The sequence below is a fragment of the Protomyctophum parallelum genome (assembly GCF_964188405.1).
Source record: "Protomyctophum parallelum genome assembly, chromosome: 8".
NCBI classification, from domain to species: Eukaryota; Metazoa; Chordata; class Actinopteri; order Myctophiformes; family Myctophidae; genus Protomyctophum; species Protomyctophum parallelum.
In genome coordinates, this window is record NC_139703.1 from 14,899,397 (window position 1) to 14,924,470 (window position 25,074).

The 25,074-nt window shown below is 43.7% G+C and overlaps 1 protein-coding gene across 5 annotated transcripts in view; it reads left to right on the top strand.

Moving 5' to 3' along the window:
- erc2 (ELKS/RAB6-interacting/CAST family member 2) overlaps window positions 1-25,074 on the top strand; it is a 59,595-nt gene that overhangs the window by 23,472 nt on the left and 11,049 nt on the right. For 2 of the 5 annotated variants that reach the window (XM_083772123.1, XM_083772126.1), the window contains exons 3-18: window positions 381-404; window positions 2,802-3,236; window positions 4,328-4,402; window positions 6,417-6,572; window positions 7,810-7,977; window positions 8,973-9,140; window positions 10,460-10,597; window positions 11,592-11,732; window positions 12,427-12,567; window positions 16,503-16,705; window positions 18,151-18,273; window positions 20,940-20,954; window positions 21,504-21,618; window positions 22,158-22,318; window positions 23,188-23,335; window positions 23,757-24,485. In XM_083772123.1, the coding sequence (XP_083628249.1) occupies window positions 381-404; window positions 2,802-3,236; window positions 4,328-4,402; window positions 6,417-6,572; window positions 7,810-7,977; window positions 8,973-9,140; window positions 10,460-10,597; window positions 11,592-11,732; window positions 12,427-12,567; window positions 16,503-16,705; window positions 18,151-18,273; window positions 20,940-20,954; window positions 21,504-21,618; window positions 22,158-22,318; window positions 23,188-23,335; window positions 23,757-24,485 (2,940 nt within the window). Of the gene's footprint in view, window positions 1-380; window positions 405-2,801; window positions 3,237-4,327; window positions 4,403-6,416; window positions 6,573-7,809; window positions 7,978-8,972; window positions 9,141-10,459; window positions 10,598-11,591; window positions 11,733-12,399; window positions 12,568-14,619; window positions 14,656-16,502; window positions 16,706-18,150; window positions 18,274-20,939; window positions 20,955-21,503; window positions 21,619-22,157; window positions 22,319-23,187; window positions 23,336-23,756; window positions 24,486-25,074 lie in introns of all 5 variants that reach the window. The other 3 variants (XM_083772125.1, XM_083772122.1, XM_083772124.1) reach the window with 3 other exon arrangements.

Below are 25,074 nucleotides of genomic sequence, written 5' to 3' on the forward strand. Positions count from 1 at the left end.
AATCTGATCTGATCTGTAGAAAGTAACGAAATGGACCTGTATACATGTGTCCATTCGTTTCCATTTGTACACTCTCATACTCATAGTTACAGACCCGTACGGTATCTATTTGCACCCCCTAGTGGTCCCTGGACCGCACGTTGATAAACAGTGGTATAATCTATAGTGTGGCGTACTGTACGTACGGTACGATGTACAGTACGCGGACTGAGGACCTGGAGGATGGTGGACAGATAAGGAGTACAGCTTGGACAGAGGGAGCAGCCGGCTGCCTCTCACTCATTTGTGTTAACCATCACATTGTGTGTTGCATCATGCTCTCTGACGCTGTGTTTTACCATTCTTGTTTTGTTTCTGTTCGTCCTGTTCATGCTCTGCAGCTGCTGGATGCCAGGAGAACCAAGGTTTGTCCTTATGTTTGCAACCGATGTTGTATGCACAACATAGAGTCACCTGTTGTGTGACGAGTGTTTAACGGAGGCCTGTCAATCCCTTTGAACCACACACACACACACACACACACACACACACACACACACACACACACACACACACACACACACACACACACACACACACACACACACACACACACACACACACACACACATTTTGAGCCTTTTCCCTTGTCTTGTGAGCCTTCCTACTCCCCAATCCCCCACCACCCCTCCCCTCCCACCCCCTTAAAAATATATACATTTCACTCCAAACATGCCTACTGCACTATCTCTACCTATAATGTTTCACATTCTACAACCCTATACACCCAGGAAACTGGATTCAATTTCACTATTTCAGCATTAGAATCTGAAACTGAAACCTTTGTCGACTTTATCCTGCTGAGTGTGAACCCTGTGGCCCATTTTCTATGGTTTAAGCTGCATAATGTTTTCTTTCAAACTCCACTGCCAGACAGACGTTCCAGTCAAGAATGAAGTCTTAATACTTAATGGATACTATCATACTGGGACCTGATGATTATTGCTCAAAACCAAACGTGAACACTGGCACACATAATATTAAGTTACACATATATAGTGATGTTTTTGTTAAAACTACACATTTTATGTGAAACAGTGAAAGCTCTATATTAATCATTGCTATATAATATAATAATAGGTGATTGTTCAGTAACAGAAGTCTCCCAGTCTCTCCAGCTCTTTAATAAACAGAAAATCTAAACCCATTTATCAGCTTCAATTCTATAGTGTTCCAGTTGCAATTTTGGCTGCTCATCACTTCCGATTTCACGCCTTTATTCTGTATCCTTTACAATATGACTTCTCTCTTCTGATTGGTTAAAATTGGTATCCCGACCTGAAAAAATATTTTCTGTTTATTAACATTTATATGCTATGGATGTGCATACTCAATTAAAACACAAATCCTGACCTGATGGTCAAGATTCGATTCATCCCCTCAGCAAGCAGGCAGGCTCTATTAGCTCAATTGTAAAAATGGCAGCACTTCAAATCCAGGGTAGGAGAGGAAAACTACATAGTGCTGCTTTAAAGTGTGTGAGGATTAAAACACGTGATCATTTGAAAAACAAAAAGCTAAACTGATACAAGTAAAAACAAGCGCCCACAAATATGTGTACACCTATTTCACAGCTCTTATTGTTGGATTATCTCCAACATTTTAAGTCCTCCAATGACTGTTCATGTACACAACTGCAACTTAACAGTCTTATTTATACATCATATATATATCATATTTATATCATATAACCATGTCCCTGAAATATTTGTGCAAACGTTGTGCAAGTTAGCTTATTTTTTTTTCTTTTTACCCCAAATGTAGTTTGAAACATGACATCTTTATCCAGCCTTAGCTCAGGCAGGTAGATATTCATCCAGATTCCAGAACCTCATCATCATCTTCATAGGGGAGATGAAGGGATGGTGTGGTCCTGGAGGTATGCTTTGATTAGCAAGGCAAGAACCCTTATGAAATCCAATCTGCACGATTTTTCACAGCACACTGCTGTGTTAGTCTCTCGGACAGCTATGATTTAGTTCAGAGCTTTAATGTATCTCCACTGTCTAAACAAAATTGAAAAAGACATTTCAAATTATTAGAGCTCTGAGAAATAGTTCTATGTATGGAGTGAAATTAATACTGCTATACTATTAATTTGTCCTAAAATCTTTCCCTGGAAGAACTACAGTATGTCATCTTTGGTCAAATGAATTCATTACATTTTCATGGCATTCATACAAAGGTAAGTCCTGTGTCCTGTGTGACAAATTTGGAGTCCTTTCTTATCTACATTTTTCACAGAACCTTGTCTTTCATTATTCCGTGGGTTTGTGTGTTATTACCACTAAGAGGCGTGCTACTTGAAAAAACCTGCATTGAGTATTGTCTTCAAAGTATTGCATTCATTTTTGAGAATTCCTGGTGTGTTTTTTGTGAGCTTGTTTGTGCATATGTGCGTGGGTGTAAGTGCATTCCTGGCTGTGTAATGTGTATGTGTGCGCACAAGCTCACAACACGTCAATACGACGTGTTGTGAGCTTGAGGATGAACAAATCCCGCCATTTTTGAAAAATGTTGAAAGTGTAACATGTTTAAATAATGTCTTTACTGTATATATATTTACGTAATTTGTCATATCTGCTCTGTGTAATTCTTCTTTACAAAGTCTAAAAGACAAAAAGGAATGTCTTTTTTATGTATTAATTATTATATGTTCCAAAGTGCCATCCCCTGCAAAGAAATTGCAATTATTACAATGAATCGTAGCGTCATGATGTCATGATGGTGACAAGCCCTACCTACGGGTGATTCCCACACAGCATCTCCAGCTGACCATCCAGGCTCTGCAGGACGAGCTGCGCACGCAGCGAGACCTGAACCACCTGCTGCAGCAGGAGGGCAGCGGCCGCTCCGGAGCCGAGCACTTCGCCACCATCGAGCTGACCGAGGACAACTTCCGCCGGCTGCAGGCCGAGCACGACCGGCAGGCCAAGGAGCTCTTCCTGCTGCGGAAGACCCTGGAGGAGATGGAGCTGCGGATCGAGACCCAGAAGCAGACGCTGGGCGCCCGCGACGAGTCCATCAAGAAGCTGCTGGAGATGCTGCAGAGCAAAGGGCTGCCGCCGGGCATGGGCCGCGCCTCAGAGGAGGAGGAGCAGGAGCGGGCCAGGCGCATCGCAGAGGCCGAGAACCAGCTGGGACACCTGGAGGTCATTCTGGACCAAAAGGAGAAGGAGAACATTCACCTCAGAGAGGTATAGATGAGTGCTGTATACTGTACGACCGCGGTTTTCAACCTTTTGGCGTCGGGACCCCGTATCATTTTTGGGTTGTTCCCCAAATGACAGTGAAGTGACAATTTTAAGACCTTTTTAATACCTAAAAAGAAAAGAAAAGAAAAAAGAGCATTACTGCATCAAAACTACTATTATAATTGAAACATTGGCCAAATTGTCAAATAATATAAGAAAGTGAATATAGACAAGTATTTATCTGTAGAACCTAGTCAAACAAAATGTAATGCCTCAACTCCTACAATTCCAAGTGCTTGTCAGGTTCGATACAAGTACCGTCCCCAGTCTAAATGTGATTATTTTGGTCGGTCCCGGCCTGAAAAGGTTGAGAACCACGGCTGTATGACACCAGCTATAAGGACAATGAAACATGTACACTGCAAAATCCTCTGTATTTTTGACACATAAGAAAACAGAAAAAGCTAAATTTGCAGATCTAGGTCTGTCACGGTGTTTTGCTGCATGACACCATCTTACCTCTGAGAATAAAATAGGTCTTAAGTGGATAACTGAGTTAAATTTGAAAGGGAATTTGCTTTGTGTTTAACTTGTAGCTGCTTTAGTGGTAAGACCTGGTGAGAACAGTCTGAATGGATCAGGGTGTTACTTGTCTTTTCATCACTAGAGGGCAGCACTGTGCTTCACAGTATTGCAATGACATGTATGTTGTAGAATTTATTTGATTGATTGAATTTTTGTACAGTTTGTAGAATTGGTACATTGAATCTACAGGTCAATACAAAATCTACTGAGAGGATAAAACCAGAAAAGACTTGTTTACATAAGGGTCCTCCATTTTCAATTCATCAGAACATTCACTCCACTTCAATGTGGTATGAATTTTACAACAATTCCCAGATCAATAGCATGAAATGTACAGTTTTATGTGCCACAAAGGCTGGCATTTTGCTATAAATAGCTGGGCAATTTATTTCAGGCTACTGTGTTTTACTGCCGTCTTTCTTTGAAGGGCATTTTGTGTTCAGTTCAGTTCAGAATTGGACAAATGTGTTTGTTTGCCACATAATAACACAACGTGTCTTTGTTCTAAGGAATTGCACAGGAGAAATCAGTTGCACCAGGATCCAAGTAAAACCAAGGCCCTGCAAACCATCATCGAGATGAAGGTAGGAGACATTCTCAATTTAAACACATGCATGACGTTTTGTACAACTGTTAATAACAAATTGAGTCAATCATGCAAACATAGACATTCACATATGTTTTTGTAAAGAGCAATATTGTGACAATATGTGATATTGGCACTGTCAGCTGGATCCAATGTAGTTTACTAAGACGTTCAATTTCTGTTCCATTGAGCTTGTAGATCAGCTATTTTCACTAACGTGCATACTGTACTTCCATATCAGTCTATCGGTTATATTTCCATATCAGTCTCCTGATGCCATTGCTGAAGAATAATATGGCTCTTCACAACATTGCTTATATAGTCTGTGGTAGTTAACCCATTCCTGCATTAGAGAAACAGACCAACCTGAGAAATATTGTCGTGCACGTCGGCCTGTAACTGCAGAGCAATGACATCACTTCCTCAAAATAAATCATGACATCACCGCTGAGCTGACACACAGCCTCCTCACATGGGTCTGGATCGGCACTGAACAGGTCCCAGCATCCCCTAGCGTTGGTCATGTGACCCGACCCTTTCTGTGCTCCTGTGGATTTGCATGCAGAGCTAGGGGAAGGCCCGCCCCCTCTGCTGTGAAGGAACTCCCTGCAACTCTCTCTCTTTTGCTCCTCCAGTGCTGTATGGATGCTAAGAGCAGCAGGAGTAATCCTACCTCCCTCCCTCCCTCCCTCTCTCACTCCATCCTTCCGTTCCTCCCTTCATCCCTCTCTCCCTCCCTCCCTCGCTCACTCACTCACTCACTCACTCACCCACCAGAGACACCACAGAGCACACAGCCTGCCTGCTGCTACCATGGAAACAGGTGTGGTTGTTTACGGCAGTATGCAGAGAGATAGAAAGAGGGAGAGAGACAGAGACAGAGACAGAGACAGACAGACAGACAGACAGACAGACAGACAGACAGACAGACAGACAGACAGACAGACAGACAGACAGACAGACAGACGACAAGAGAGAGATAAAGGACAAGATTGACTGACCTAGGTCGATGAACCACTGAAAGCATTTGGATGGAATTAAAACCCTGACCTCTGAGGTACAGTATGAAGTCCTGTCTGTTACAGTAATGTTCTCAGAGCTGTTACCTGCCTCGGCACGAGGCTATACGTCTTAGACTGAGAGGAGATAGTTGTGCACATCAAAGTCCTCAGATAGTGTAGAAAATTGATCCTTTGGGAAATGGGTCCTTTTTCTGCGAAACTTAGGGTAAACTGCACGTTTAGCGCTAAACATTGATATTGGTGTTTCTTCGCTCATTTTGGTGAGGAAGGAAGGTTTTCTTTTTAATCGATGGCATGCTCCTCTCTGGTGGGCTATACCTGGCCACCGACGCAAGCCAGAAGTTCAGAAGTTCAGAAAAATCTGGAGGGGTGGGGGGGAGAGAGAGAGAGAGAGAGATAGAGAGAGAGAGAGAGAGAGAGAGAGAGAGGTTCTAGTTCAATGTTCCGCAGGAGAGGGAGATGGACCATGGTCTAATCTTAAAGACATGGTATTATTTATTTAAAAAGCTGCACTCGCAGTCGCAGTCCAGTCTGTAACTTCGGCATTGATCTGCCAGCAACTACAGCAACACGCGGCTCTTACTTCACCTCACGTTTCCCTCTGGTTGGGCTGATCTCTCTGTCTCTGTGCTGGATGTCTGCTCAATATTTTCAAATGGTGATTAATCCTCTGTGTGGCTGCAAGCGATTTTCATCTGATTTCACCCATAGATACTGCAGTTACTCTCAGCTACGTCATTCTCCATCTCTATCTCTCCGTTTCCCTCTCTCTTTCCCTCCCTCCTCTCTCTCTCTCTCTCTCTCTCTCTCTCTTTCTCTCTCTCTCTCTCTGTCTCTCTCTTTCTACTGGGCTCTCATTTTCACTTTCAGCTGCTCACTGCTACTCTTTTGCCTAATGTTCCGAGTGCACTGTGTTGTTTGCTGCACACAACTTTGTGGAAATGCCAGTCTTAGTTGTGAGGCGTCTCTCTTCTGCATGTTTGCGTGCAGGACACCAAGATCGCCTCTCTGGAGCGCAACATCCGCGATCTGGAGGACGAGATCCAGATGTTGAAGGCGAACGGCTTACTGAACTCAGAGGACCGGGAGGAGGAGATCAAGCAAATGGAAGTGTACAAGAACCACTCCAAGTTCATGAAGACCAAGGTATACACACGGATGGAGAATGAGGGGAATTGTATGTACAGTACAGACATATACCTTGATATACATTTACATATACCATATACATTTATTTACATCAATGAAACGCTCAGTGTAATCCTACAAACTGCATTGGCTCGCTGCTGTATGGACTGAAGTGAACCGATTGAGCTGGCAACGTTGCTGAAACGCGCTCACTTTAGCATTAAATTGATAGTGTCATCAGCAAAGTGTTTCGTTGGCAACTGTCTGACTGAGGCATTGCTTTTTTCTAGTACAGTGCAATAGCAATGACAAGGACACCTTTAACAATATAATTAGCTAATGTATTCAAAGGCCATCTAACCATCTCATTAAATTAATCCATTTTCAACAAGCTGTTTACTACGACTGGTTCCGACAAAGCTACTTCAACCCAGGGTATCCCATTGTTGGGCATATTATTATAGGCGAAAAACTAAAACAAAAAACAAACAAGCTGTAGATGAGATAAAGTATAATTTTTTGTGGTTAAGCAGTTACCTGGCCTCAATCGGTTACAGTATGTTGTCATCAACCTGTCCCTTACACAATAGCAATTGTTTCCACATCAAGGTGTATGCTGTCTCCGGAAGCTTTGAGCCTAATTTATGTAGATTTTTAGTCTGAGAGGCTGCTACCGATTTCTAAGCAGATAAGGAAAACAAATTTTCAGTCAGCAACACCACTGTGCAGCAAAGTATGCACCATGTTTACGTCCCTCTTATGATATTAGACAGCTAAGCACGGACCAGCCGCAGTTTTGTTCTCCTATTTTTAGAGCTCTTTTCATCAATCATAGATGGAAGTGGTGTATAATACATGACGAATGCAGGGGAGTCGCTCCTAAATGCATCTTTAATGAGAGGAACGCATGGTGATGGAAAACAGTAGGAAAGATTTACTTAACTGACCACCCCTTCTAACCAAAAGCCTTTTATTATATCCGTTCTGACTTTATGGAAGTATTACCACAAGGTAATATACTGTACAGTATGCACCTCTGCTGCTGTGTAACATGTAAACGCGTACATTATGTTCTTAGTAACACATTCAGGCACACATACACACATGCACACAGGCACACACAGGCACACACACACACACACACACACACACACACACACACACACACACACACACACACACACACACACACACACACAGAATTATATTCAGTATTTGAACATGTGCTGAAATAACGTCCCATGGTCTTGAGCAGATTGACCAGCTGAAGCAGGAGCTTTCCAAAAAGGAGTCCGAGCTCCTGGCCCTGCAGACCAAACTCGAGACGCTCAACAACCAGAACTCAGACTGCAAACAGCACATAGAGGTGCTCAAAGAGTCTCTCACTGCCAAGGAGCAACGCGCTGCCATCCTGCAAACAGAGGTAACACAGACCGCTGCTGTTAACCAATTTGAAAGCTCAGAATCTGTTTGGTGTCATGCAATCTTATTGGCCAACTGCCCTAACAGATCCTCGCTCTGACTCTGGTCACAACGAATCCCATGCCTGAACACATGCATCAACCTAATGCCTAAACACAACCGTTTTAATCTTGAACCTAAACCTACAGTATGTAATGTATTGGTAAATGTTGCATTTGTATATTATTGCCTTTCTACTCTTTATCTATTATAACAAGTGTAAAGATGTCACGTGCGAAAAAGATGTGCCCACAAGCCAATGAAAACATGTGCGCAGTGAAGATGTGCCCACAAGCCAATGAAAACATGTGCGCAGCGCACCCCGTCTTCTAATTGGCCACACTAGCTCTCAGCTCCTCCCCCTTTGGCTCCAGTCCGCAGAGACATCCTCACGGAAGGAATTGCAACGTAGGGCCCGTCAGGGCCGCGAAATTCTAGTAATAAATATGCATTAAATTCAACAATTCACGTGCACGCGTTCGGAAATAGGTATTTACGAACGCGCCCTAAATGGCAGCTGCTCATCAGGAACAGTTAGGGGTTCAGTGTGTTGCTCTAGGACACTTCGACAGTAAACTCAGGGGGAGCCATGGATCGAACTATGAACCTTCCGATTCCCAAGTGGCCGCTCTATTTCCTGACAGACAGACAGACAGACAGAGACTAGTCACTGTGCATGGTGGGCTTTAGGGCTTTCCACAGCTACCCCACAAGACAGCAGGTTGCATCGTTTTAACCATAATACTAAATATAACTAAACATAAATCTCGCTTGAATTGGATTGCAATACTTTACAATTTCATCTTACTTTTTGGGCCCCCGGGCTGCACCCCACCCTAGCCCAACGGTAGATCCGGCTCTGGGTATACGAAATATCTTCACCGAAAATGGCCGCTATAGGTTTAACTGTGACTGCCTCTGAGGTGCTCCTGTTTGTGTGCTCCCACTGCGCTTCAGGTGGATGCCCTGCGCCTGCGTCTGGAGGAGAAGGAGTCCTTCCTGAGCAAAAAGACCAAGCAGCTGCAGGACCTGACAGAGGAGAAGGGCACTCTGGCCGGGGAGATCCGCGACATGAAGGACATGCTGGAAGTGAAGGAGAGGAAAATCAACGTCCTGCAGAAAAAGGTCAGCGGAGTCAACCAAAGACACAACAAACAGCTGGTGGACGTTGATCTCACAGACTGTTGTTTTAACCACAATGCATTGTGATGCATTGTGAGCTTGTAGATCGGCTATCTTTTTGCAATTTCGGAACAGAACATTATAAATCGAGAGACAAGAATGAGAGTAGGGCCCAGGCCGTAGTGTAACGGTCTGGGCACCGGACTGGTAATCCAGTCGCAGTGTGCCGCGGGTTCGACTCCCGGACCCGACACGGCCCTCACTGCATGTCTTCCCCCATCTCTCTCCCGTTTCCTGTCAGCCTACTGTCTGTCCCTTCAAAAATCAATAAAAGGCGTAGCCTAAGCCGCAAAAAAAATATCTTAAAAAAAAAGAATGAGAGTAGAGAGATGAGGAGTTGCATGCGCACACACACACACACGATAAAGATAAAGCATAGTTATTTCTCCACTTTCTTTCTTTCTTTCCAAAGTTTTTCCAACCCAAAAATAAGAAGAACTACATCCTACCTATCTGTGAGCCATTATCATTTTTTTATTTTTAATTAACGTACAGTAAATGGCAAGAATATTAGCGCCTTTCTTTTTTTTTTTTAAGTAAACTACACTCAGAACATGTGTGAATGAGTGGTTTCTCTCTCTGCACTCCGGGGGAAATGTCTTGAACGGACAAGGAAGGAGATGTTTCTGCTTCACTGGCTCTAGTGTGTGTGCTATAAATACACTCTTGAGTGTTACTCTCGCTCTCCCTCTCTCTCGCTCTCTCACCCTGACCTCCCTCGTCCATGCCCATCTGCCTTTCTTTCCTGCTTTCTCTACTGTACTGCTCCTTTTCTGCTTGTGCAATGCCTCTATTCACTCCTCTCTCTATTATCTGTCTACGTTTCTAAAACTCTTTCATCACTGACCGTGTTGTTCAGACTATACTCCTACAGATATTGTCGCACAGCAAAGCAATCGCTGTAGCCTGCCTAGTCAGTAATGATGTGCCTTATTCTGTCTGCATGTCCTGTGACAGTTATCAGCCGTCTTTAGTCGGCAGTGTACACACTCTCATCATTCTCAGCAAGTGCAGCTTTATTAGGACTTCCTCCGATCAGGCAATCCGACGACACTGGATATAATTTCCTTCTGAAAGGGCAAGAGCTTGGCTCTCCTTTGCGGTAAAACCCTGGCACGCGTCCCGACCCGTCAGCAGAGGGTATCATTCTTCAACAACCCCACTCTGAGTCCAACCCATGCTAATAATCACCTCTGGCTCTGTGTCTCTCCACCCCCATGGACCCCCCCGACAACCCCACCCACCCCCCGACCCTATGTCAGATTGAGAATCTACAGGAGCAGCTTCGGGACAAGGACAAGCAGCTGGGGAACCTGAAGGACAGGGTCAAGTCCCTGCAGACTGACTCCAGTAACACAGACACTGCCCTGGCCACGCTGGAGGAGGCACTCTCTGAGAAGGTACAGACCATCCAGTTACTACATGCTACACACACATGACTAGAGCCAGTTACTACATGCTACACACACATGACTAGAGCCCCACAGACCATCCAGTTACTACATGCTACACACACATGACTGGAGCCCGACAGACCATCCAGTTACTACATGCTACACACACATGACTAGAGCCCCACAGACCATCCAGTTACTACATGCTACACACACATGACTAGAGCCCGACAGACCATCCAGTTACTACATGCTACACACACATGACTAGAGCCCCACAGACCATCCAGTTACTACATGCTACACACACATGACTAGAGCCCGACAGACCATCCAGTTACTACATGCTACACACACATGACTAGAGCCCGACAGACCAACAAATCAGTCAAAACCAATGTTTTGACTGATTTGTTTTTCAAAAAGTGTGAGATTTGACAGCACCTTGCAACATTGTTTGGAAGGGTGCTTTATAAATAAAATGGACTATTTGAGAATGTGTAACATATAAGCACAAATAAATCAATACATAACTGTACATTCATTCATTAAAACACAAATAATTGATAGATCAATCTATAGTTTGATAGATCAAAATTAACACATGACCTTTATTACTTAAGCCCTATTATATTCAGAATGATTAAAAAATAACTGATGTGATTTTCTTTTTTAATGTTTCAAAATGTGGAATGTGGAATGCCATGCCCAAATTAAGGATGCCAGCTTGAAAGTGGTAAAATGGGACAAATCGGCTGCCAATACAGAGACAAAGTCAAATATCGAGCCTGACTGTCTGGCCGTACAAATGACCCACCATCATCATCTGATCGGTCATTGCATTGTTAGCATTGTTCTGGTTGAAGCAGAATTGTTCCCACTAGGAGGACTGATTGATTGAGCACTTTATTGAAAATGAATTCAACATGCATTGGGATTATTTACATCTTCCCCCATAGACCTACAGTTTACAAAAATGTTGTGTGTGCATTCTTGACAGGAGAGAATTATAGAGCGTCTGAAGGACCAAAGAGAAAGAGAGGACAGAGAACGCCTTGAAGAGGCAGAGTCCTACAAAAAGGAGAACAAGGACCTGAAGGAAAAGGTCAACACTCTGCAGCTTGAATTAACAGAGAAAGAGGTCAGTGAGAGAGAGAGAGAGAGAGAGAGAGAGAGAGAGAGAGAGAGAGAGAGCATGTGTTCATGTACTTGTCAGTGGCTCTAACTCAGTTTGCTTGTGTGGATTAGAGGGACTATTACCCTCTTCTTATGGGTGTGTGAGGGTGGCAGTTGTGTTCTGAAAGAATACCAGATTGTGTGCGTGCATGCGTGTGTTTCTGTCCTTTATGTGCATACTGTGCTGTAAGTGCTGTATGGTGTGTACACAGTAAATGCTGGGCAATTAAACTAAAATATATCGTAATATTGCTTATGTAGGCTAATTGAATAATCAAGAAGCATGTTTTTATAGCCGTTATGATCTTGTAAATCTTCTATTTTCATAAGAATGTAATCGAGGCAAAAGTTCGAAATCATACTACTGTATTTATTTGAAGTCATATCGACCACAGTGTGTAAAGAACCTCTTTCATGCAGTAGGCCTAATTACCTTGTCTACAGCAATGCATAAGCCTACAGTACATACAGTATAAGCCTATGTTTGTCGTCTGTGAACAAGGGATTTCCCCCGCTGCTTTTTTAAATTGATTGATTGATTGTGTGATGTGCCCTCTGGTGCTTTGAGACCAGACCTGTCTGGATTGTTGCTGACCTGTCTGTCTGCTTTCCTGGTTGCTTCTGGTGGTCAGCATCTTTTCTGTGTGCCTACCCTGCAGTCCAGTCTCATCGATCTGAAGGAGCATGCCTCATCCCTGGCTTCCTCTGGGCTCAAGAAGGACTCAAAACTCAAGTCCCTCGAGATCGCTATCGAGCAAAAAAAAGAGGAGTGTAGTAAGTTGGAGACACAGTTGCAAAAGGTAGGTGTTCATCTCAAAGGGCAGATCACATCCTGTCATTCCTTTCATTTGTCCATTGATTGATTGATTGAATACCTTTAGACAGAAAAGCAAACAGCAACATAGTACAGTCACTTCTAAAAGGATAGCACCAAATAATGTCCTTGTGGTCTTGTTTCCTTTTGGGTCCTATGTTTCCAATTCATGAATCAGATGCAGATCATCACTGAACCAGTGTGTGATCAGTAGGTCTGATTTCAGGAACAAGTAATTATACCATACATTGCAATTTGTGGCAAATTTGGTGATTCATTTAGCAAGGGCAAATTAATTTCAATAACACACATCATTCATAAAATGTTTATGAATGTTTAATTACTCTTCACTCAACTATACATAACTGGCAGGACATTTTCTGATTATTGTTTAACAGTGACTGAATGTGTGATCCTTAATCCCGTTCCCCGCCAACACACACGTTTTGCAATGCTCCCGGTTTCAACAGTAAAATATCATATAATATGGAAGTACCGACCAAGCAATGTGATTGATTGAAATTGCCTCTCCAGCAATGAGCAGGACAGCACACACAGGACAGCACACAAATTAATCACAATATAAATACAGTATCAGCTGTGTTGATCAGACAGTCTTGGCAGAGCAGCACTGCAGCTGCAGTGGGCTAAGTGGCTACCATTTTGCATGGAAGGTTTAAACATAAATCAATATCAACATCAAAATCTGGCATTGACATTTTAGAATTTCTATTGAATATCGTATTTACAATGAGATTGAGCTAACAGTTACGTTTTGTTTCTCTATGTAGGCTAGGGTATTGATTCAGTTTGGGAAAATGTGTCTGGCACATCTCAATGGGTCTGGAATGGCTGAGTAAACAGGGACTCGGCTACTATTAGTTGCAACTAATGATGCTAATAAACTGCTTGAGAAGCCCCTGAAAATTGCACCTAAATGCCATGAAGGACCATCAATAGATAATTTTCACAGTGGCCATTTTGGCACACAGAAACACCTAAATGCCATACCTATTATTACCTTCTACTGCATTTACCTCAGCATTTGTATTTAGCCACTGGCTGCTGCTGACTTCCTAAAAAGCAGGTGTTTCACCCAGGGACCACCCCTTACATCCTGCGTCACAGGGAAGTGTTGTATGAATAATGCACTTCCTCATTCGCTCGCATTGGGTCGTCCAGCTAAGCTAAGCCCAACTAAGCTAGCTATGTTGAATGGTGACATTCATGAACCAAACATGATGTTTCATGGCAGTATTAATGTACAATGTGTTGTTGTCAGGGAGAAACCTTGTAACAGTATCACCATATTTCAACGTTTTATGTTTTCTTCTGAGATTAATGTCCTACTTGCTACTTGCTTACAAATGTCATACAACGTGGAAATTCGACCAAGCAATGTGATTGATTGAAAATGACATGCAAGTTTTTCACTCGACAGCAACGATATGCAAGATAGTATAATCTCCCTTTCTCCTATATCCCTTTCTATCTGTGTGTAACTCAGACTCTGCTTGTTGACGCACAAGGCCATTGGTTGCTCTGCATGGGTACTCACTTGCCTCATGACTCACTTGCGTGCGCCTCATGAGCCTGAAGGCCCTGCTGTCGGCGCACCTGCCTTGTTGTTTATAAGCGTGCACTGCTCCTGCTAACCGTGTTTTTTAGCGAGTCGACCCACCATGATTGATATCCTTGAATAAGTTGAATTCCCTAACTGGCTGCACCCACATCATCGGATAAATGAGAGGAGCGGAGTCCATTAGATAATATGTCTATGTTCTGCCATAATTCATAACGTATATATCGTCCTCCATGTCCCTATATCCACATTTGTATTTGTGCACTGAGACTATAATGGTGCTGAGCTGTCCAACATGAACTGTAACATGTCTGCTCTGCCCTGATGGTGCCACTTGTTCTTCATTCTGGTTAAATCCAAAATTGTTAACCGTACTATCCTGCGTCTTCCCCTCGCTTCCTCATCTCCTCCCCTCAATCACACCCCCCTCCCTCCCCCCACCCCTTTGTAATGTAGCAAGCTGAGCAGCTATTCAGTCAGATGAACAATCCTGTAAGTCCCTCTCTGGAGCTGTCGGAAGCACATATTGAAAGCATGAGGACACTGTTAACCTTTTGAACGTGCTATTGGGTGATCACGCACAGTCGACTCCACGAGTTCTGCCTTCACTAACCGAGTTTAGATGCATGTGGACTGTGGCACTGTTTTATTATTCCTCGAGCTTTGTGTTACGCCCTGAATTCTGTGCATTTCACTCTACCGTGTGCACTTCAACCGTTTTTTTACGATAAAGAGACGTTCATGACTACAGATAACTTTTTAGAAAGTGTAGAGAAAAGGTGAAAACTGACCAAACTCATATATAAACCAAATGGTTTATCTATGAGTTTGGTCCGTTATCAACTTTTCTCTCTTTTGCGTTGACTTATTGATTAGTAGGCTTCAAATGTTGTGTGACTGACTGTTCATAGTCTACTGACAACATCAAACAAATCTATTCATTTGGAAAAAATACTGTGCGCTGTGCGGTCAATCAAATGACAGCCTCTCTCCTCATGCTTGAAATATGGCATTACACAGTAAAATCCATAGTGTTATTTCAGCTCTGAAGAGCTTACAAATGGAACCAATGGAACCGGTAAGGATCCGAAGAGAGTACAAATAGGGTCCATTTAGTTCTATTTGCATTTAATTATCACTAAGGATTTTATTGTGTATATACTTTAGTGACTGCCTACTGATTGACTTGGATTCTATTGCTTCTGTTCTCTCTGTTCTTGGACTGGCCATTGCAAAGATTGTGCAGCTTTGTGGGGCTTGCATGACGTGTTCTACCTTGATGCATGTCTCAGTGTCACTGTTGCACTGCATCATTGTTGTTGTTCTTACTGTATGTGGTGAATGTAGGTGAGATCCCAGCAGTGGTTGTTGATCACTATGCTGTTTTGTGAACTTCTTTCCCTTGATTCAGTATTGACTCTTGTGCAACCTTGTGATTGTGTGTGGTTGGGTGTCATTTCTAGAGTGATATACTGTACAGTTCCGGGCATCCACCCCTGAATTATACTGTTCATTTATAGAAGAGAATTGTGATTAGTCCGTAGTGGCTAGTGGTGCTCTGATGGGACAGTCCAGGAGAACAGGATGATTTGAACCATCTACTGCCACACATCTCATTGTAAAGAATATTATAACATATTGTAGTTTGACCTGACAAACACAAATACATGCACACGCATGCACACACAAAAGATTAAAAAAGCGTTCTCAATTGCCCAAAATGTCCTGCGGTTTAAAACTCACGTATCAACTCAAGTATAAGAAAACAAACACAATATACATACATACATGTACAGTGTGGACACACAGATATTTTGCACACATGTGTGCCAAGTGACTGGCAGACAAACAGAGCGCGGTAATAGCTTTGTTAGCGCTAAATGAAGCAGTACCAGTAATGATGCCCTTGTCCAAAAGCCTTTTATTCATTCAGAGAGGAAGGGAAGTGTAGCTAGTAAATTCTCTGGCTGACTGGAATGTATGCGTCTCTTCCTGTGCCAGTAACTGTGTTATGGCTCATTTACTTCGCCATACGACCATGTCGCTCACTGAAAATGATGTTATTTTGGGGGAGTGACAAGGACGTATGACAAAGTAGAAATAGGGCTTCACTGTATCTGCCACGCAAGTCGGATAGGCTACTGGTTACTGGTAGCATAATTCTCTCTGTCTGTGTGTGTGTGTGTGTGTGTGTGTGTGTGTGTGTGTGTGTGTGTGTGTGTGTGTGTGTGTGTGTGTGTGTGTGTGTGTGTGCGTGTGCGTGTGCGTGTGTGTGTGCGTGTGCGTGCGCGTGCGCGTGCGCATGTGCGTGCGTGTGCGCGTGCGTGCCATTGTTGCAGAAGGCTCATGAGGGGGAGCAGCAGACAATGCCGAGGGGGAACCCGGAGTATGTGGACCGGGTCAAACTCCTGGAGAAGGAGGTTTCCTACTACAAGGATGAAGCTGGCAAGGCCCAGACGGAGCTCGAGAGACTCCTGGACATCCTGAGGGAGGTAGAAACAGAGAAGAACGACAAGGACAAGAAGATTGCCGAGCTGGAAAGGTAACAAATGTATACAATATCAAGAGGATTTTATGGATTTGTTTCCAGTATGTTGTACTGTATGTTCAAAAAGTGCTACACTCACAGTGTACTGTATTATTGTTATATCCACAAGTAAAATGATGAAGGATTGCCTTTGCTAACAATTGTTAACTATGTGAAGGTAGATTATTGTCACTGTTATCAGACGGTTGTCATCTATCATCCTAGAGCTCCAAAGATCCCTTCATGGATCACGTCATCTTGAAAGTCTCTTACTGTATGCTTCATACGCTTTTACCACTTCCAACCTGGCATGCCTGTTTTGGGTGTGCCGTTATACTGTAGCCTGTAGGTTTCGAAAAACATTGAACATAATTTATTTTGTTTGATGGTTTGATAGGGCTTAATTGGTTAATTGCCTCTGAGCTTGTCATGTTCGTCGTGTGCACCAGTGTCACATCACGTGTTGATACATTCAGCCTTTCAATGGATAATATTTGATATGCATTTGGATAAACTTCAAACTGGGTGTTTATGTAAATATTGTCATAATGTATTAGTTGTGGTGACTAGCAATGTTTACTAATCAATCCAACTCAAGCACTTCTGTAAGGGCACAGCATAATTACAGTGTATCAGTCCTGATTGGGTTGAATTGAAAATGTCCACGAGATGGGCAGTATTTGAAATACTTTTTTGTATTTTGTAATTTGTATTTCGCTGGGATGGAAGATGTATTTTGTATTTTGTATTTAGATACATTTTTTGACCCAGTATTTGTATTTTGTATCAAAATACATTTTCAATGTATTTTGCCCATCTCTACATCCATAAACTACATCCATAAAGATGACAGTGCCCTCCCATGGAAACCAGACCAATCTGCAAGAGTGAAATGAGTCTGGTCACGCCAGGACATGCAGTACAACCCATACACAATGTTTGTCCACGTCAGAGCCAACTGGCCAAACGTTTGGATGATTTGCAGTGTGGGTAACAGTTATTGAAAACACCTGAGAGATACTGAAGTAGAGATTGGTTAGAATATATTCCATCTGATTCACACATGTGCACCGTCTCCTGCCCTATAGTATTCCTGCCCTAGCTGCCAGTGGACATTGTCAATGTCCCATTGTCCCTACCCCTGCCCTGTCTCTGGACATTATTTTCATTTCAGTGTCATGTTAACTATCTGTAGTGTCTGGATAACTGAGTGATTTTGTTCTTCTTTTGCCATCTTTACCTACTCTACTCTGTCCTCTTCCTTCATTTATCTTGCATTCCTCACCTATCTGTCCTTATTGCCCCCTCTCCACCCTCTTCTGCCCTAATTTCTGATGATTCTCAATCCTATTTTTCACTTTTCTTTCTCTGTTTTTTGTTTCTCATTCTTTCTCCCTCACACCTCTCTGTCTCTACTCGTGCCTTCCTTCTCTCACACCTTGTTGTGCCCCTGCCACCAGTCCCCCTCCCCCTGCCCCTCGCCCCGCCCCTCGTCCCGGTGGCAGAGCCCCCCCTGACCCCGCCCCCCCTGTGACCGCTGCCCCCCCGCAGATAGGGGGCATGGTGTGGGATTTCCTGGGAAAGTGAGTGCTCTGCCCTGGCACTTAAGCTCGGCTGCGTGGTCCACGTCTGCGACTGTGACCGCTGCACCTGCCTCTGGTTTCATCTGTGTGCATGGGTCTGCCTGCTGTCTGACGGATCCACAGATCTTTATATCAGAGTGATGGGCTCTCTCTACTATGAAGCATGTCTACTATCACTTTCCTTGCCCATCCACGTGATAGAAAGATCTCAAGATCCATGTAATTGCTGTGCGAATATTATGCATTCCTTTGTGTTATTTCAGTTGTATGGGAATGTGCAAAGGTGGGTCTGTTATGTTAGTGCTGCAAGTGGTAGTCCCTCAGTGTCTTTTTGCTCATGTGTGTGATTGTGCATGTGGCTATTTTCTGTTTCTAAATTGCATGGCTGCACACATCAATCTCTGCATTGATGAGAAAACTATAAATTGCATATATAAATTGAATATAAATTGCATATGATGTTTGTGATGATGTTATATTAATTTTTTAATATAACATCATATAACAACATGATGCAGAAGGTTTTGCATCATCTATGCAACAATCATTGTCAAGTATGAAGTCTAAATTCGGCAATATATGTCCATTTATTTAGGCATATATTGTGACTGTAATGTATTACTTTGACTCCTTGCCAGTGTTATTGTGCCCTCACTGCCCTGTGGTTGTGGCCTGATGTTGCATCATCGTGCTTTCACACAAGGCTGTAAATCACACCAAGCATTCTAGATAGTCATCATAGAAAAGAATGTCGGCAAACAAATTGCACAATATCCATGGTAACCAAAGTTAGATTGTTAAGTTAGATTGCAGTTATAATTCACATATTGCTGTGTTGGATAGAATGCTAATTAACATCTGTAGTCACTAGTCAGGTAACATTGACAATATACAATACAAATACACAAATAGAGAGAAAAAAACTAAACAAAATACATTGTCAGGTTAAATTATTTGATTTAATTGGTGTGATTTTACAACCTGTCTGTTTCCCTTTCACCTTAAAGGTATATTCAGTGATTTCACTTAATTCAAATATCACTTATTTTTTTGTTTTGTTGTGATAATCCTCCCTACTATAGAGTGTGCTGGCCATATAAGGAGTTCCTCCCTGTCCCCAGTTAACCCCTGGGGGTCAAAAAACATTAGGTTTCGTTTTTGACTCTCTATCCTGATTGGACGAAAGGCTGGGTCCCACAGCCAAAAACGAAACCTAAGGTTTTTTGAGTGAAATCACTGAATATACCTTTAACACACTCAATACATGTATTCCATTGTACACACACATGCACACACATTATATACCTTATTCTGTGTTTTTTTTGTGTGTGTGTGTGTGTGTGTGTGTGTGTGTGTGTGTTGGCTGTTTTATATAGCTGAAGGTTCTGTCATTATTAGAGCTGAGACTTTCTCCTGTCATCAGCATGTATCTCCCCTGCTTATATACCAGACACCTACTGTATCTGCCTGTCTTCACCCATAAAATCTCCTTTTAACCTCACTCACCACTCAATTCCCTCTCAATTACATCACCAAATTATCGCTTTATTCTCTGATGACGTTTTCCAATGTCTGCTCCTTCCCTGCTCCCCTTTCCTTACCCTTTCCACATCCCCAGTCCAGTCCATCCTGCTCTGCCTAGCTTGCTCTACCACATACTAACAGTGTGGTAGGCCTGCATGAATTAAGTTGTCATGCTGCAGGTCTTACATGGTGCTGTAGTATAGGTAGAAACACATTCGCTCACAGTATGTTTCCAAGCTTGGATGTTAATTGCGTATGTTATGTTTAAGGATCTGCAACTGGTATTAATCTAAGTTTTGTGAGTTGAGTGTGCCAATCCTTTGATCTACTTGCTGTAGTAGACCACCGGTTAGCCTGAGATGTATCATATCAGCTGTCCTCTTCTCTGACAAAACTGAACCTCTATACTGTACCACTCACACTCACCCTCCTGTCCTTACTCACCTGACCCAGACAACCGTCTTGCTGTCTGTCTGCAACTGAACCTCTTTGTACCATGCACTCACCCTCTTTACTCACCTGACCCAGACAACCGTCTTGCTGTTTGCATAGCTGTCCTTAATCTCTTGCTCGATGCTCCAACCTACTTCTTCCTCTTTTCCACACACGGCTGATTTCTCCCTGTCCGACTGCATGTCTGCCACTCCCAGGCCTTGGCGGCAGATGCACATTGTACTATCTGCAGTTCTGCACCCTGTAGTAGCTCTGTCCGGCTGCGAGGCAGCCGCCGTTGCACACAGCAAACGTCCCATGTTCATTGAACTCCGGGAGTGTAAAAAAAAGTGGACGACCGCTTACAGTATATAGGTCAATTTATTTTGTACACTCTGACTCTTATAGAGTTAAACTGACGCTGAGGATTTTGTGTGTTAGTGCCTTTGAACTACTCGCCCACATTGTTTGTGGATGAGCACATCACAGTAAAATCCTCAGTGACTCAATGACTCTGAGAGTGTGAAAAACAGATCCAAACGGACCATTTTGGGTCAATTTGGGTCTGTTTGGCACTGAGGGTTTCACCGTGCACCTTGGTCTTCTCTGGGCCCTGTTTCGTTTTATTGCGAACGTCTAATGTCTTTGACTCTCTATCTCCTCTTGTATCCTGTCTCCCCCTCCTCTCCTCTTCCTCTGCCTGCCTGCAGTCTAGCTCCCAGCCGGTAAGTGACGTCCCTCTTGGCATGATTCCCTGCCCCCTCGCCACACTGCCACCTGGCACCTGACGCACACTGCCACCCTCATTCTAATGCCTGATTTATATTTTGCACCATAAATAGCACAAAAAATAGCTGATCTACATGCTTACAATGAGTTGCAACGAGTTCAAGCTCACACCAATTTGCAGCACACTGTGACCTTGTAGATCGACTATTTTCGGCATAGGAAATTAGGCATAACTGTGGGGCATGTGAGTCATCTCAACAAGGTCCTCTAACACACCAATGAGAAACTGTGGTAAATGATTAATCCGTGACTAAAACGTTGTGAATTTGTCCCGTTGACATCGTGAGATGTCCTTTTAAATAATTTGTTTTTGTTTACTTACAGTATGTGCAAATTCAGTATTGAATTTAATCACCTTTGGTAACAACTGTCTCCAAGCTCTCACTTTTCTTTTCTTTTTTGCTAACCGATTAAGGCTAGCGGATGTCAGATTCAATTAAATGACTCCTTTGATGTGTGATGCTCTATTCGTTTGTGGTTTTCAGACAAGGAGGCAAAGACCAACCTAAGAAGGGTCCAAACATTAAACTTGGACCCCAAGCAGACAAGAAAGGCATGGGGCAAGATCCTCGTAAAGATGGCACTGTGGACCATTTAAAGGTGCAGGTTTCTCTTGCAAATTATGTTGCTGCTTAGTGCTTATGGTGAGAAGTGTTGTTTTTGTGGGCTGCACAAATCTTTCTTTAACATACATAAAGTACATTTGCGTTCAGACCTGAATAGTTAGAGCGGTGCGATTACATACAAAGTCAATGCAAAGACGAGAAACTGCGCAAACAGGCGCGTTGCGAACGGTCGCCTGTTCCACTCTTCCAAAGATAAATTACTGTGTCTACAGCCAATGGGCGCGTGACTCGAGCGAAGGGACTTATTTTTAACGCTGACCTGCGCAACCAAAGTAAAGCGATTGAAGTGACTGGAAACAAATATATATCGTCAGGTTTGAACGTAACAAAACGTGTGTGTGTGTGTGTGTGTGTGTGTGAGTGTGTGTGTGTGTGTGTGTGTGTGTGTGTGTGTGTGTGTGTGTGTGTGTGTGTGTGTGTGTGTGTGTGTGTGTGTGTGTGTGTGTGTGTGTGTGTGTGTGTGTGTGTGTGTGTGTGTGTGTGTGTGTGTGTGTGTGTGTGTGTGTGTGTCAGTTGGAAGAGCTAATGAACACTCTAGAAAGGACCAGACAGGAGTTGGATGCGACCAAGCAGCGGCTCTCATCAACCCAACAGTCTCTACAGGAGAGGGATGGACATCTGACCAACATGAGACAGGAACGCAGGAAACAGCTGGAGGAGATCCTGGAAATGAAGTTAGTGCCGACATCTGACAAAACACCATTGCTTTTGTGCCGACTTCTCTCTCCATCACTGGTCGTATAGTCGGTTAATGTATTTTTTTCTAGGAAAGGAATACTGTCTACTACTATCAGAAGTGCATTTTCTTGACTAATGTTCTTAAGTATTTTTGGGATACTTTCACTCCACTTCAAAGACAATTATTTTTTACTTTGAAAAACAAAGAAACAAAAAAACATAGGCTACTGCCTCATCAAAGTTGGTATGGTGACTTTATACATTGTCAATACTTGAATGTGTCCTTCCTTAATATATTATCAACACTTTACCCAAATACAGCTCAAGTGGAGTTAAAAGGTTTTGACCATTCATGTGAAGTTTTTTTCCGTCTGACTTCGTCATTCTAATCTCTAAAGTTGGAGTTGGGTGTTTGGACCGACAGTTTGAGGATCCAATGGAGATAGGAGGTTTATTCAAAAGCCCTTTTTTATACTTTTCATTGGTTCAATATTTGTAAAACCCACACACAGACGTAAAGGGTGTTTTCTCGCCGTCAGTTGATGCTTCATATCCATGAGTCAAACCGCTGGGATAATTTGATATTTTTGGAACACAGTTCTTATTTCACACGAAAAGGTCTATTGGAATTCAGAATGGGGGAAAAGATCTGTGAACCAGGTAGGATGTGTAAATTACGTCAGACTTCGGTGCTCTATAGGAGAGATCTATGGCTTTGTATTTACCACAGCCATTCTAGAACTTGTAATCCAGCACTCAAGTACTGAGTCTGAGTACTTTGCTGCACCACTGCTTTTGACCGCGAAATTTGACCGCGAAATTAATGATTATGTCGTCATAATGTTGTTTCTTGTATCCTCCTCAGACAACAAGCTCTCCTGGCGGCCATTAGTGAGAAGGATGCTAACATCGCTCTGCTGGAGCTCTCTGGCTCCAATAAGAAGAAGTCCCAAGAGGAGGTGTTGGCCCTCAAGAGAGAAAAAGACAGACTGATGCACCAGCTTAAACAGCAGGTTCGTCCTGCACTCTGTGCAAGAAGACACCCATATTGAATTAGCTAAATTAACTAATTAACTAAATTTACCTGCCAGCTGTTGTGTATTCAACAGTGTTTCTCAAACATTTTCATGGCAAGTTGCCTTGATGAAGGTCATAATATACCGAAATGTAGCCTAATAAACTACTGCTGTGTGAAGTGAAGAGAGTGTGCAGGACTAAATTAAATTGTATTTGGCCAAAGTAGTTAAACTGATTTAGAATCTATATGAACTTAGCTAGGGACACCCTGAAGCCCCCTCAAGGACCCCTGGGAGTCCCTGACCCCACTTTGAGAACCACTGGTATACAAGGTTATATTGGAGAACCACTGATCGTGAACGACGCTGCCTTTATCCTGCATCTTTGCAATCAACAGCACCTCTTTTAATCCCGCAGACACAGAGCAGAATGAAGCTGATAGCCGACAACTACGAAGACGAGAACTATCACCCGCACGGCCCCCACCACCCCCAGCCTCAACCCCCGCACCCTCAGCCACAGCCGCAGTATCCCCACCCACCACACGCCCAGCAGGCTCCGTACCCGCACGCACCACATGCGCAACACCCCCAGGCTCCCCCTCAGCACCCGCACCCGCAGCAGACCCAGCAGCAGTACCCTCACCCGCAGCACCCTCAGCACCCTCAGCCTCCGCCCCAGCAGCAGCAGCAGCACCCACGGCCCCCGCAGTCCCAACACCCCCACCCGCAACAGCACCCACCGCAGCAGCACCCAACTCAGCAGCATCCACCACAGCAGCACCCAACGCAGCAACACCCAACGCAGCAGCACCCAACGCAGCAGCACCCAACGCAGCAGCACCCACAGCAGCACCCCCACGGACCGCCCCCACAGCAGCAGCACCCAACGCAGCAACACCCACAGCAGCAGCACCCACAGCAGCAGCACCCCCACGGACCGCCGCCACAGCAGCATCCGCATACCCAGCATCCCCAGCAAGGACCCCACCCACAGCATCCCCATCCTCCGCATCCTCCGCACCCCCATCACCCTCAACACGCCGGCCCGCCTCACTCCCAGCATCCACGCCACCCGCCTCCGCACCATCGCGGAGGGCCGGCCCGAGGACCTCCCCATGCTGGTCACCGCCCTGCCCCAGACCAGGTGAGACTTTCCTCTTGACACTGTGGCTGTTTCTCATAGGGAGAAACAGATGCTTAGAATGTAAACAGCTTAACGTCTGTCATATAGCTGCTTCTGTCATAGATATAGCATCTCTATAGAGCGCCGAAGTCCTGACGTCACTCACTCATCCCCTGGTTCACGGAAGTAATTTCTCTATGGGGTCATCTTAAAATCATCTCATATAAGCATTGTGGTCCAAAAATAAACAAAGTGTCTCTGTGGACTTGCGACCTCTATCGATATTGACGTCAGACTTCGGTGCTCTATAGGGAAATGTTCTTGATATCTTTTTGATGTTGTTATTATAAGGCCTTTGGCTCACAACCATCTCATCTATGTTGTAAACACTGTCAGCAACTATGGAAACTAGTCACCAGAATTACAAGCTAGCACTGTAATGTTCTGGCTTATTGGCATTTTTTTCCTCCTATTTGGTCAAATATATTTTCCAGGTGGGACACCAATTTAATCAAATCAGGAGAGAGAACCCATTTATCAGCTTTAATTTGTTTCATCACTTCCAATGGGCTATATGCAGCCAACACTTCATCACTTCAGTTCAAGGAAG